We start from the raw sequence: 12,500 nt of genomic DNA, 5'->3' as shown, positions 1-12,500 counted from the left end.
GGTGGCGGGCCGTGACGTCAAGGCCCGCTAAATCACCGCCCCCTCCACCCAGCTCCCTGCCCATCACCTATCCTCTCTCCGCCCCCTCCTCCCCTCCCCCTGTCTCCTCTACCTTCCTTGTTTATTTTGATAGCGTCTGTTGGTGCTAATATGGCTTCAAGAGAAAAAGCAATCTGTGCTGTTGTTGGCTGTGTTAATCAACACAAGTCATTGCATACGGTCCCAACTGGAATTAATGAAGACACACGCTCCAGGTGGATGGACTTTATTTTTGCTGGTAATGTTCCAGCAAAACTGCCAAAGAAGCGTTTCTTGGTGTGCGCGCATCATTTCTCCAAAGAAAGTTTTTACAACCTTGGTCAATATACAAGTGGATTTGCAAAGTACCTTGCTTTGAACCCAGGAGCAATACCAAGTATTCGTGTCCCAATCCAAACTGTAAGTATCGAGACCGCAATGCTTTGTGTTAAATTGTGCAGTTACAGTACTGCCGACGTTATTGTTGATTGTGTGATAAGTGTACTGGTTCCAAAAATCGAACCTCCAAGCACCCGAAGTTATTCTTTTACTTTTATTTCATAGTCACGCACCACCTGTCCGTGTTGATTAGCTGTTTGATCGTGTTTGATTATTTTGAATCGTGGTTGTGTACCATGTTTAAACGTATGTGCTCATTGTTTTCATGTAATGCGACGTGTGTGGTAGAATCCACGTTAATAATATGGCTAACAGTTTAATTCGGATGTAAGTTTTTTCAGGTGTTTACGTGACAATTTTTAATCGGATTGAACATTAATTCCGAATGAAAAGGGGAATAAATGGTCCATATAAACGCAGCCAGTGAAAAGTTTGCAGACAAACACCAGACCTCAGAACTTAGTAGAGTGTTGAGATGGTGTTGTGTGTAGAACGCAACCCCCAATCAACCATTTGAATGCAAATGCGGCCTTTCAGCTTTGCAGCCTACTTGTCTGGCTGGTTTTTCTCCTTGTTGAAAACCTTTAGTTTTTAGTAATTGTGACAACGACAACACTTCTTGCCTGCACAAAATTTAATTCCTATAAACTGGCTAATTGAGTTATTGAGTTTGACCATTGACATAATTAACTACATTTCTGTGGTGTGAGACTTAGTTCAGAAGTATGTCTGCTTTGTTTATCAACTGTTGCCTGTATTGTCACATCATATGGACCCATTTGGTTCCATTTGTACACTCTCAGAGTTAGATTAACATTGGTTTTACTATATAAACAATATAAATTGGGGGTCTCAGAGATAGAAATGCCATTAAATGCGGGGGACGTAGACTACTGCATGTAAAACTAAAAATGTTAATTTGGGGTACTGCACATGAAAAAGTTTGTTGTAAGTAACATGTTTTAACCTGAATGCCCTTGGCCTTATTACATTTCAGCCAGCACCAGTGCATGGTGAAGTAGCAACTACATCTGTGCAAAGTTTGACCAGAGATGTTGGCTGCCAGACTGATCCCATTTCCATTAGAACAATGTGCACTCAATTAGGAGTACGGACACTAAGGACACAATTTAGGAGCAAATGTAAGTTTTCTGTGTAATTTGACTACTTTATTTGCAATTGCTGTGGAACAGTTGCATGGATATAGTTATTATAAAGGTTATGTTATGCTGCTAATTTGCTATGTACTGTACACTGCAACAACTACCCTTTCAAAAAAACGTACAGGTTACCTCCTCCTAAACGTTATATCCTGTACATGTGTCCCACTAGGTATACAGACAGACATTCCACCAGAAGCTTCTCAATTTTTACCAAGTACCGGGTCGACGCCAATGAAGCCACCAGCGAAAAGACCTCGTTTGGAACTGGAAGAGGAGGAGGAGGAGGACATTTTTGCCCCAATCCCTGGTGCTCGTGCAATGGAAGTCGACGATGACGAGTCTAGCTTCGACCTACAACAGTCTCAGTCTTCTCAGGCTGCAGTAGATGCTGATGACCCTAGCTACAACCCTGCAGATTCTCTGGCTGAAATGTCTGCGTCAGCGGACACTTTGTGAGTAACACAAAGCTACTTGTGTAACTGGTTGACTTTTTCGTTCTGATCAATCTAGCTCATAAAGATATACATCTAAAAGAAACTGATTCACTGGCATAAAAACACATTTTTAAAATTGTACAACCATAGATTTTTACATAGAAAATAGGGGGAAATAGTGTGGTCATGACATTACCATCATGGTCCACCAAAGAGGGTCCATTCTTTCCTGCCACATTAACATTTTGGCCTGGCATCGAAATTAAAAAAAAAAAAATCTTCTAAATCCTGACTGTTTTGTGAAATATCTGCATGTTTCTGTATCAGTGATGCCCAATATTTCATGTAAAGGACCCCATAAACTATAAGTAATTAGCCATGGATCCCTATCTGAAGTTATGTTGTTCCAGGGACCTCCCCAGAAGCTAAGCTTTGAGTTGAAAATGATCTGAAAGAATATATATTCAAAGATTTGTCAAATTTTTCCGATTTTCCAAAAAATAGCAGATCTACAAGCTTGCAGCGCGCCACTTGGGCCATGAGCTTGGAGACCTGTTATTTTTCAAAAGCGGTGCATTGGTGGGTGGTTGCCTGTGTAAAATATAGACTGTTGAAGTTGAAGCTTGACAGAATAAAATAGTAATATTTACTTATGCTAACTTAAATGTTACTACTTGTTATTGTGTACAGGGTAGCTGAAGGCCTTCCACACCACAAGGAGAAGAAATATATCATATATCGTAGCTGCCTTATGGAGCTGTTCAAGGAGTGTCCTCTGTGCCAGCGTCCCTCTCAAGTTTCCTCAAAGACTAGAGGGACCATGTTAATTGTGGAGCAGACATGCACATACTGCGCCCAGAAGGTCCGAACCTGGAGGAGCCAGCCGATGATAAGAAGCATGCCAGCTGGTAACATACAGCTCTCCTCTGCCATATACATCGCTGGAGAGTCCTTTTCTAAATTCGAAAGGGTAAATACAGCTAGATATGCACACACTTGAGTATGTGTGTGTAAAGACAAAAATGATTATTTGTGCACAAGCACAATACTGTGATTAGGCTTTATTTTCATCTTTGTGTGTATTATATCACATTATGTCTTCAAACAGGTCTTCAATGAAATGAACGTGGCGATTCACAAATACCGCACATTCCGCCGGCATACCAAAAACTATGTTGAGCCAGCCATTGTTTATGCATGGAAACAGTCACAGAATGACTTGCTCGCACAGTGCCAGTCTTCACCTAATGGCATCATAGCCGGTGGTGACATGCGTGCAGACTCTCCAGGTGAATCCTGTCATATGGTCTAATTGGATATTGTAGAGTAGATGGCATAATATGTACATACAAAAAGTAATATAATAATAATAATAATAATAATGTTTTTAATTATCTGTAATAAGGCCACTCAGCAAAATATGGAAGCTACACGATGATGAACTTGGCTGTAGACAAGGTGATCGATGTCCAACTGGTACAGGTTAGTACAAACTGCATGTGTGGATGCGTGCATATAACACACACACACACACATATATATATATATATATATATATATATATATATATATATATATATATATATATATATATATATATATATATATATATATATATATATATATATATATATATATATATATATATATATATATGCACACACAAACACGTGTTTTGTTTTTGTTTTTTTACAGAGTAACCAAGTCGGTGGGAGTAATCTCATGGAAAAGCAGGGCTTAGCAGACAGCCTTGCATTTTTGGAGCAAAAAGACGTGACTGTGAAATGCATTGTAACGGATCGTCATCCACAAATCCAGAAGTACCTCAAGGACAATGGCATTTCGCAATATTATGATGTGTGGCATCTGGAGAAAAGTAATTTAGCATTTTTTTTAAATTATTACAATCTACAAGCTCGCATTTCAAACAATGTTCTTTTATTTTTACTAATTAGAACATCTGGAGTAACCAACTCAATTACTGTTATATTGTGTTCTTATAGTTATTGAAAATCTTGTTTGTAGGCATTTCAAAACAACTGGAGAAGATTGCCAAAACTAAAAACTGTGAAGAATTGAGGCCATGGATACGGTCCATCAGGAACCATATCTACTGGACAGCGAGTTCATCCAGCACTGGACCAGAGAGAGAAGCAAAATGGAAAGCCATATTAAACCATGTGCGAAACATCCACGTTCACCAAAACTCACCACTCTTCGAAAAGTGCCTCCATCCGATCCGTGACACCACTCAATGGTCAAAATGGCTGAAAGCAGGTGTGTATTTCATATGCTAGTGTATTGGTACTCGTACAGTTTAACTTTAGGTCAGACCTGAAAACATTGTTTCATTCATGCCATTTGTACTTCATTGAACTTTATATTTTTCCTGTAACAGTATGTAAATCTGCTACCCCCCAAATTACACTGTCTGGCACGCCTGTCTGCCAGTTGTAAACTTCATCTTGTTTACCTTGACAAACTTGTCTAGCATCAAAGTAATTACATTGTGTTTTTCTAGGAAGTTCTGCGTTCCACAAGCTGGAGAAAGTGCTTGAAAACAAGAGAATCCTGAAAGACGTCATGAAACTCAGTCCTCACCACCAAACCTCATCATTAGAAGCATTTCATGCCGTTATCATACGCTTTGCTCCCAAAAGCGTGGCTTACACATACATTGGAATGCTGTGCAGGTATTTCAATTACGAAGTAATGAATTATTTGCTAATAAATTATAAAGAAAAAAGTCCCAATAATTGTATGATTCATATTTTTCAGGACCCTCCTGGCTGTGCTGCATTTCAATGAGAATTCACGCCGACCACAGGCCAAAAACAAGAAAGGAGAACCAATGCATGCTGTACGTTTCCCAAAGGCCAGAAAGGGTGAATGCAGAGCAGTACCAGTGCTAGTCGATCCCACATTCCGTAAGTACAGAAAGAAGCACAACAAATAAATAATGTACTTATTTTTATTGCACTTCAAATTTGTAAAAAAATATAGTACTTCAAGCATACCATTATTGTAAATAGAAAACCGCACACATAACATTCAATGATAAAAAATAGCAGCATCATTGAAAACACAATACAAAATCTACAATTACTTGAATCTGTAATGTACCATTCCAAAATTAAAAACTATATATACATACATACTATACATAATACACTTTACATTCCCTGAATAAAAACCATATAATTTAAAAAAGGAGAATTGACATATGTAAACAATAGGATGTATTATAGGGATGTATTTACTGACTGCCCTTTGTTATTGCACAGGCTATGCTGGTGATTTGATGGATCTCATTTTTGAGAAAGTTATAGAGGACCCAGCTCCATACACCACAGAGCTGATGGAGATCCCAGTACCTGAGGATTTGTGTGCCGAGTACGAAAGACCAGACAGAGAGGATGTCATCGCCAGATATGTGTCACGCTTCAATTCAGAGCACGACGTCTGAATCCGACGTACTGGCCATCCTCATCGGGATAGTGCTGCCGGATGTGGTTCACGACACATGCCGGAATTGGGACACGAATGTTTTTTCCCAAGCGACCCCAGCACCAACTCACAAACATTCTGTAGGCTAGGTATCTGTAACGCCTGGTAAATGTGAAAAAACAAACAAACAAAAAAAGTCAATTTTTGCAATAAAGGTTGATTGATGATACAATTTCAGTCATTATTTATTTTCTCATTTCAGCATTTATCTTGTACATTATGTATCATAAATCCAAGCCATTCAGCTAAAGACAAAATCTGAACTGGAAGACGTGTTGTCAGGCTAACATGTTTTACAATATTGTACAACGTTTACTTAGAAAAATTTATGTTTGATAGACAAATTACTTATGCAACTCTTTACGGCCACGAAGTGGTCCATGATCAGCAGTGTACATTTGTAGTGCTGTCTGAAGGACATAAACGCTAAAACACACTTCTGGTAGTCCTGGATGTTCACTCATACAGCTGTCTCGTCGCCTGTCATCTGCATCGAGCTGCCGCATTCGCCTCAGAACCTTGAATAAATTACATGATAGAATTGGTAAGTTGGATGTTAGTATAGTGCAGTATGGTATGTAGTAAAAAAAATAACGCCAGGAACTCTGAGTATCAAGATACCTGTGGTATTTCCTTGCAACACTGACACTCCTCTTCTGATGGCATAAGGGTACACTTGCCACATGTGCACCTATAAAGTAACAATGGCAATTAATTACCAAAATGTGGGCTATACAAAACACAACAGAAGAAATGAACTTATTTAAAAATTACATCATTTCAGACCACTGACTTATATATACAGTGTATATATATATATATATATATATAATTTTTTTTTTTTTTTTTTTTTCACTTACAAACAGGTGCTAACGTTCCATTTGGTTCCAATTGTAGCATGCATAGTTGCATTAATATTGATTTTACAATATAAATTGGATAGAGTAATTCTATTAAATGGGGGTAATGCATGTCAAACTGGGAGTCCTTGAAATCCAACGTGTTGAGAATAAATCATGACGTGTACAGAAAACAAACTGAATACAAAGCTGGTCTGGTAATCTACATTATTGCTTATGCTGAGCAAAGACTAGTTGAGGCTAACGTTGAAAACGTTATCGTATGGTATACTGTAAACAGTTTGCATATGATCGGCAAGACAAAATCACATACCATTGATCCACTGTCTGCTGTGTGCGTCGTGGACGAACTTGTTGTGGACTATCTTGAAGTAAAAGATCTACTTCGGGATCTGATTCGGGGTCGAATAAATGCGCATTAGCCGCCATTGTATATATAAAAAAAAGTTTTGGAATAAATAAAAACTATTGCCGTGTCCTTCGGTGTTGCTATGGCAGCGTGAGATGCTGTGAGGAAAAAAACTGTAAGTTTTCATTCATCTGAGGGGGGCGGGGAGTTTGGGGGAGAGGAGGAGTGGAGGATGGGGGGCGGGTTGGGAGGAGGAGCGGGGCAATGATTGACAGGAAGGGGGGAAAATGAAGCATTTTTCACTGCGCTAAAAACACCTCATAAACAAAGCCAGGAATGGAGTACTGGAGTGAAGTTTTTCTTGTTACACCCTTTTAGACACATTTGAGGGATATTGGCCAAGACTTTTAATAGTGTTAAAAGCATTTAAAAAATGATGTCACAATACCTTTAACCATGTGCAAAACACTTTTGGACGTGAGCTGTCGCTGTTACCACGTTGAAATATGTGTGGGTAGATTAAGCGAGAGCGCTCTCTGCTGGTTGAAAAAGCTTACAGCACCTGGTATTCCCAGGCGGTCTCCCATCCAAGTACTAACCAGGCCGGACCCTGCTTAGCTTCCGAGATCAGACGAGATCGGGCGCATCCAGGCTGGTATGGCCTTAAGCTGAAGCTGAAGCTGCAGCTTGAAATACCTCTTATATGGAGTTGAAGATAAGTCATATAATATAAGTCATTGATTTGTTGGTGATAATAATTTAGAAGCACTTATTTGTTGGAGTTAAAGTGCCTTAACCATGTGCAAAACACTTTAGGACGTGAGCTGTCGCTGTTACCACGTTGAAATATGTGTGGGTAGATTAAGCGAGAGCGCTCTCTGCTGGTTGAAAAAGCTTACAGCACCTGGTATTCCCAGGCGGTCTCCCATCCAAGTACTAACAAGGCCCGACCCTGCTTAGCTTCCGAGATCAGACGAGATCGGGCGCATCCAGGCTGGTATGGCCGTAAGCAGAAGCTGCAGCTTGAAATACCTCTTATATGGAGTTGAAGATAAGTCATAGAATATAAGTCATTGATTTGTTGGTTTTATTTGTTGGAGTTAAAGTGCCTTAACCATGTGCAAAACACTTTAGGACATGAGCTGTCGCTGTTACCACGTTGAAATTTGTGTGGGTAGATTAAGCGAGAGCGCTCTCTGCTGGTTGAAAAAGCTTACAGCACCTGGTATTCCCAGGCGGTCTCCCATCCAAGTACTAACCAGGCCCGACCCTGCTTAGCTTCCGAGATCAGACGAGATCGGGCGCATCCAGGCTGGTATGGCCGTAAGCAGAAGCTGCAGCTTGAAATACCTCTTATATGGAGTTGAAGATAAGTCATAGAATATAAGTCATTGATTTGTTGGTTTTATTTGTTGGAGTTAAAGTGCCTTAACCATGTGCAAAACACTTTAGGACATGAGCTGTCGCTGTTACCACGTTGAAATTTGTGTGGGTAGATTAAGCGAGAGCGCTCTCTGCTGGTTGAAAAAGCTTACAGCACCTGGTGTTCCCAGGCGATCTCCCAGCCAAGTCCCTATGCCGACCAATGGTTGAGCTCTGTTCAGCAGGGAGAGCGCTCAACCCGCCAATCATTGAGCGCTGTTGAGCAGCAGTGATCGCCAATCATCATTGAGCGAGACACGTCTGTACGGCGGCCATGACAGTCTGACACCTCAGGGGACAGTTTGAGTGAAATATTGATTAATCTGTATTGAAACGCTACCGTTTATAAGCCGAATAGTAGGCTAAGTGGCGTGACGCTTTTCTAGCGGCAGTTTGGCGTGTATGAGGCCCCGTAGCGTACACTTCAATGGCGACCTCGCTGCATTCACGCAACCAGTGCTTAATTTGTCAAGTGGGAGGTCCCGGAGCGCAGTGGCTCCGGTGCGAGAAAAAAAAAAGAAGCGCACACACACACACACACACACACACACACACACACACACACACACACACACACACACACACACACCTGGAGATTGCCCATCTCCAGTGCGCTTTTGGCTTTTACGCATGGAACGAAGAAACATAAAACAGCACACACACACAGATGCGTAGTGTGAGACACATTAAGCAGCCCAACTGTCCTTTTTAAGCCACATAGATGTAGCCTACTATAACTTTTACCATTGTGCTGTTTATTGTGTTTTTGGAATTGATATGAGCGCGTAGCGGTGCGTAAAAAGTATATATTTATTTGTTACAGGTTTACCGGAGTGCGCTCCGGTTTGCTCCCCCTCAAATTAAGCCCTGCACGCAACACATTGACGACTTGGCAGGCTCATAATCCGATTCTGGCGTATTTATGTGCTGTGTAAACTATGCCGAAGTCTCGGCAAACGCTGTGAGATGTAAATAATTGTGGCAACTTGAGTTTTCCATAAGCAGTATAGTATTTTGTACCGTTGTCTGTTTAGTTGTCTCCGTTCCGCTTATGGAGTTTGGCGTTGATGGCAGTGAACGCGTTTATGTTGCCATGGTTACCGGTCGCTTCATATACATCAATATTATGTGGAAATCAATGTGTTTATGACGTTCACTGTCATATGTTTAATTCAACTGCAGATTTTGGTCACCTTTCACTAAATCAGTGGTGATCCTAGTTATTATTTGCATCAAATGTCGGCCGACGCGCTGGGCAGACCCCCGCTGGGCGTGCCGACGTCTCGGCAGCCCCGTGCGGGGAACCTCGCGAGCGGCCGGACCCCTCCCCGCCTCGACGCACCGTTTTCTGGGTGGGTGTGGGTCCGCTGGAGCTGGGGGTTCAACCGCGAGCTCCGCAGCGTGGATGAAAAGGGTTTGACAAACACCGTGCGTTCCGGAGGAATACACCGCCGCCAGAGCGGCAGCCGACGTCGGAGGTCGGCTGCCCGGCGGCGGGGCTCCGTGGGGGGACACCTGGGGCGGACGGGTCGACTTGGACGGACGGGCGGATGGGTTGTTTTTAACTGTTGTTTTGTTGCATCTGATATTGCTTTGTTTAAGCAGTTTGGGCTGCATTCTTGCTCTATAAATAAAGTTTATAATATTTATGATTGTTATTTTAATAAAATATATTTTCTTGCATGATTACTTGAGAATAATGTGTCTTTTTTGTTTTTTTTTAGATTGTGAGCAGAAAGACACAACTCTATGCAACCTGTTACTTACTGCCATGTAAAATTCTTTGTACACTTATTGGCTGCATACAGTTTTTGTATAAAATGCTGCTGCAACTTTTCACTTTCCAACAAGTAACTATGTAGAATGTCAGAAATGGGCTTATTTAACATTTTGGGGGTATTTAAAGTAGCTGTATCCAAATCTGCTACAGTATGTACCAGGCTCAAAAAATAATAATTTTAAGCCTCCTAATTACTAACATAGGCCTAAAAACATAGGCATTGCAGTAATTAGGATAAAGGTAAACAGGATAGAATATTAAAGTATCACATATCTACATGAACCCTCTCTGGCTTGTTCCTTATGAACAATAAGTTGTTTTTTTAGATATTGGATGCAAATTCGCACGTAATGACGTCACACTTAATTTGGATGTGAATTTGAAAATTGTGATATGATTTATTTATTTTTTTGTCTCAGGGTAAGCAGTAATCTACAGAAGTTTCATGGTGATTAATTGACTTTTTTTTTGGCCCTGTTCAGCAGTAATTCATTGCCAGTGGAGTTGATATACTTATTTCTCTATATTGAGGCATTTCATCAGATTTGAATTCAGCAATACTGAAGAGACTTAACCCTCAGATGTTGTATTTACCATGAGTTTTATTCTCCATTCATTAATACATCAATTATCATTAATACAGAATTTGTAAAGACTCCACGAATGACCCCTGAAGCGCTTCTTCATCTTTGCCACAGCCTGGGATCGAACCCGCGACCTTCTGCTTCACAGCTCCACAGCGTGGACACCTCCATCCCCAGGATCACCCACACCCCAGGTTGACCATAGGGACTTGGGGGGGTCATGAGCCATTCCCAGGCGGTCTCCCATCCAAGTACTAACCAGGCCCGACCCTGCTTAGCTTCTGAGATCAGACGAGATCGGGCGCATCCAGGCTGGTATGGCCGTAAGCAGAAGCTGCAGCTTGAAATACCTCTTATATGGAGTTGAAGATAAGTCATGGGACTTGCTGATTGGGCCGGAGCTTCGGGAGCTGCGTGCTGGCCTGCGGTCCCCACCCCTGGTCATCCCGTTGCTGCCCCCCCCTTCTCCTCCCTTTTCTCTCTTTTGTCCTGCAGGTGGCCATGGGTGGCTTGTAGCTTGCATTACGGAGCACAAGTCTTTTCCTGACCCTGCACCCCAACCTGGGACTTGCTGATTGGGCCGGAGCTTCGGGAGCTGTGTGCTGGCCTGCGGTCCCCACCCCCGGTCATCCCGTTGCTGCTTCCACCTGCCTGCTGTGCTGTTGCCGTCCCTGACCCACCAGTCTGGCCCTCGGCAGGAGGGTCCCCCCTGATGAGCCTGGTCCTGCTCAAGGTTTCTTCCCTCCTAAAGGGGAGTTTTTCCTTGCCACTGTTTGGCTTAAGGTTTTTCTCCCACTAGGGGAGTTTTTACCTGCCATTGTTTATGTAATAACTGCTCGGGGGTCATGTTCTGGGTATGGGTCTCTGTAAAGCGTCTAGAGACAACTCTGTTGTATTAGACGCTATATAAATAAAATTGAATTGAATTGAATTGAATTGAATAAGTCATTGATTTGTCGGTTTTATTTGTTGGAGTTAAAGTGCCTTAACCATGTGCAAAACACTTTAGGACGTGAGCTGTCGCTGTTACCACGTTGAAATATGTGTGGCTAGATTAAGCGAGTCCGTTCTCTGCTGGTTGAAAAAGCCTACAGCACCTGGTATTCCCAGGCGGTCTCCCATCCAAGTACTAACCAGGCCCGACCCTGCTTAGCTTCCGAGATCAGACGAGATCGGGCGCATCCAGGCTGGTATGGCCGTAAGCAGAAGCTGCAGCTTGAAATACCTCTGATATGGAGTTGAAGATAAGTCATAGAATATAAGTCATTGATTTGTTGGTTTTATTTGTTGGAGTTAAAGTGCCTTAACCATGTGCAAAACACTTTAGGACGTGAGCTGTCGCTCTTACCACGTTGAAATATGTGTGGGTAGATTAAGCGAGACCGTTCTCTGCTGGTTGAAAAAGCTTACAGCACCTGGTATTCCCAGGCGGTCTCCCATCCAAGTACTAACCAGGCCCGACCCTGCTTAGCTTCCGAGATCAGACGAGATCGGGCACATCCAGGCTGGTATGGCCGTAAGCTGAAGCTGCAGCTTGAAATACTTCTTATATGGAGTTGAAGATAAGTATATAATACAAGTCATTGATTTGTTGGTGATAATAATTTAGAAGCGCTTATTTGTTGGAGTTAAAGTGCCTTAACCATGTGCAAAACACTTTAGGACGTGAGCTGTCGCTGTTACCACGTTGAAATATGTGTGGGTAGATTAAGCGAGAGCGCTCTCTGCTGGTTGAAAAAGCTAACAGCACCTGGTATTCCCAGGCGGTCTCCCATCCAAGTACTAACCAGGCCCGACCCTGCTTAGCTTCCGAGATCAGACGAGATCGGGCGCATCCAGGCTGGTATGGCCGTAAGCTGAAGCTGAAGCTGCAGCTTGAAATACCTCTTATATGGAGTTGAATATAAGTCATATAATATAAGTCATTGATTTGTTGGTGATAATAATTTAGAAGCACTTATTTGTTGGAGTTAAAGTGCCTTAA

General features: G+C 42.0%; 1 protein-coding gene and 6 non-coding genes across 7 annotated transcripts; 1 reads left to right on the top strand and 6 right to left on the bottom strand.

The window, feature by feature from the left end:
• Positions 1 to 1,162: 1,162 nt before the first annotated feature.
• On the top strand, positions 1,163 to 5,878 carry LOC133462479 (uncharacterized). Its single transcript, XM_061743745.1, has 10 exons — positions 1,163 to 1,559; positions 1,750 to 2,032; positions 2,705 to 2,984; positions 3,123 to 3,303; positions 3,420 to 3,496; positions 3,710 to 3,890; positions 4,040 to 4,291; positions 4,536 to 4,707; positions 4,793 to 4,941; positions 5,299 to 5,878. Exons 1-10 carry the CDS (start codon positions 1,508 to 1,510, stop codon positions 5,478 to 5,480), a joined length of 1,809 nt encoding a protein of 602 aa, XP_061599729.1. The 5' UTR covers positions 1,163 to 1,507; the 3' UTR covers positions 5,481 to 5,878.
• Positions 5,879 to 7,280: 1,402 nt separating this feature from the next.
• On the bottom strand, positions 7,281 to 7,399 carry LOC133462977 (5S ribosomal RNA). Its single transcript, XR_009784302.1, has one exon. It is a non-coding gene; the product is annotated as a 5S ribosomal RNA (ribosomal RNA).
• Positions 7,400 to 7,622: 223 nt separating this feature from the next.
• On the bottom strand, positions 7,623 to 7,741 carry LOC133462972 (5S ribosomal RNA). The gene has a single exon (XR_009784297.1). It is a non-coding gene; the product is annotated as a 5S ribosomal RNA (ribosomal RNA).
• Positions 7,742 to 7,940: 199 nt separating this feature from the next.
• On the bottom strand, positions 7,941 to 8,059 carry LOC133462968 (5S ribosomal RNA). The gene has a single exon (XR_009784293.1). It is a non-coding gene; the product is annotated as a 5S ribosomal RNA (ribosomal RNA).
• A 3,542-nt stretch (positions 8,060 to 11,601) lies between these two features.
• On the bottom strand, positions 11,602 to 11,720 carry LOC133462978 (5S ribosomal RNA). The gene has a single exon (XR_009784303.1). It is a non-coding gene; the product is annotated as a 5S ribosomal RNA (ribosomal RNA).
• Positions 11,721 to 11,919: 199 nt separating this feature from the next.
• On the bottom strand, positions 11,920 to 12,038 carry LOC133462989 (5S ribosomal RNA). Its single transcript, XR_009784313.1, has one exon. It is a non-coding gene; the product is annotated as a 5S ribosomal RNA (ribosomal RNA).
• A 216-nt stretch (positions 12,039 to 12,254) lies between these two features.
• Positions 12,255 to 12,373, bottom strand: LOC133463000 (5S ribosomal RNA). Its single transcript, XR_009784324.1, has one exon. It is a non-coding gene; the product is annotated as a 5S ribosomal RNA (ribosomal RNA).
• Positions 12,374 to 12,500: the final 127 nt, after the last annotated feature.

Source organism: Cololabis saira, chromosome 16 (genome assembly GCF_033807715.1).
Source record: "Cololabis saira isolate AMF1-May2022 chromosome 16, fColSai1.1, whole genome shotgun sequence".
NCBI classification, from domain to species: Eukaryota; Metazoa; Chordata; class Actinopteri; order Beloniformes; family Belonidae; genus Cololabis; species Cololabis saira.
This window is presented reverse-complemented; position numbering and strand designations above follow the sequence as displayed.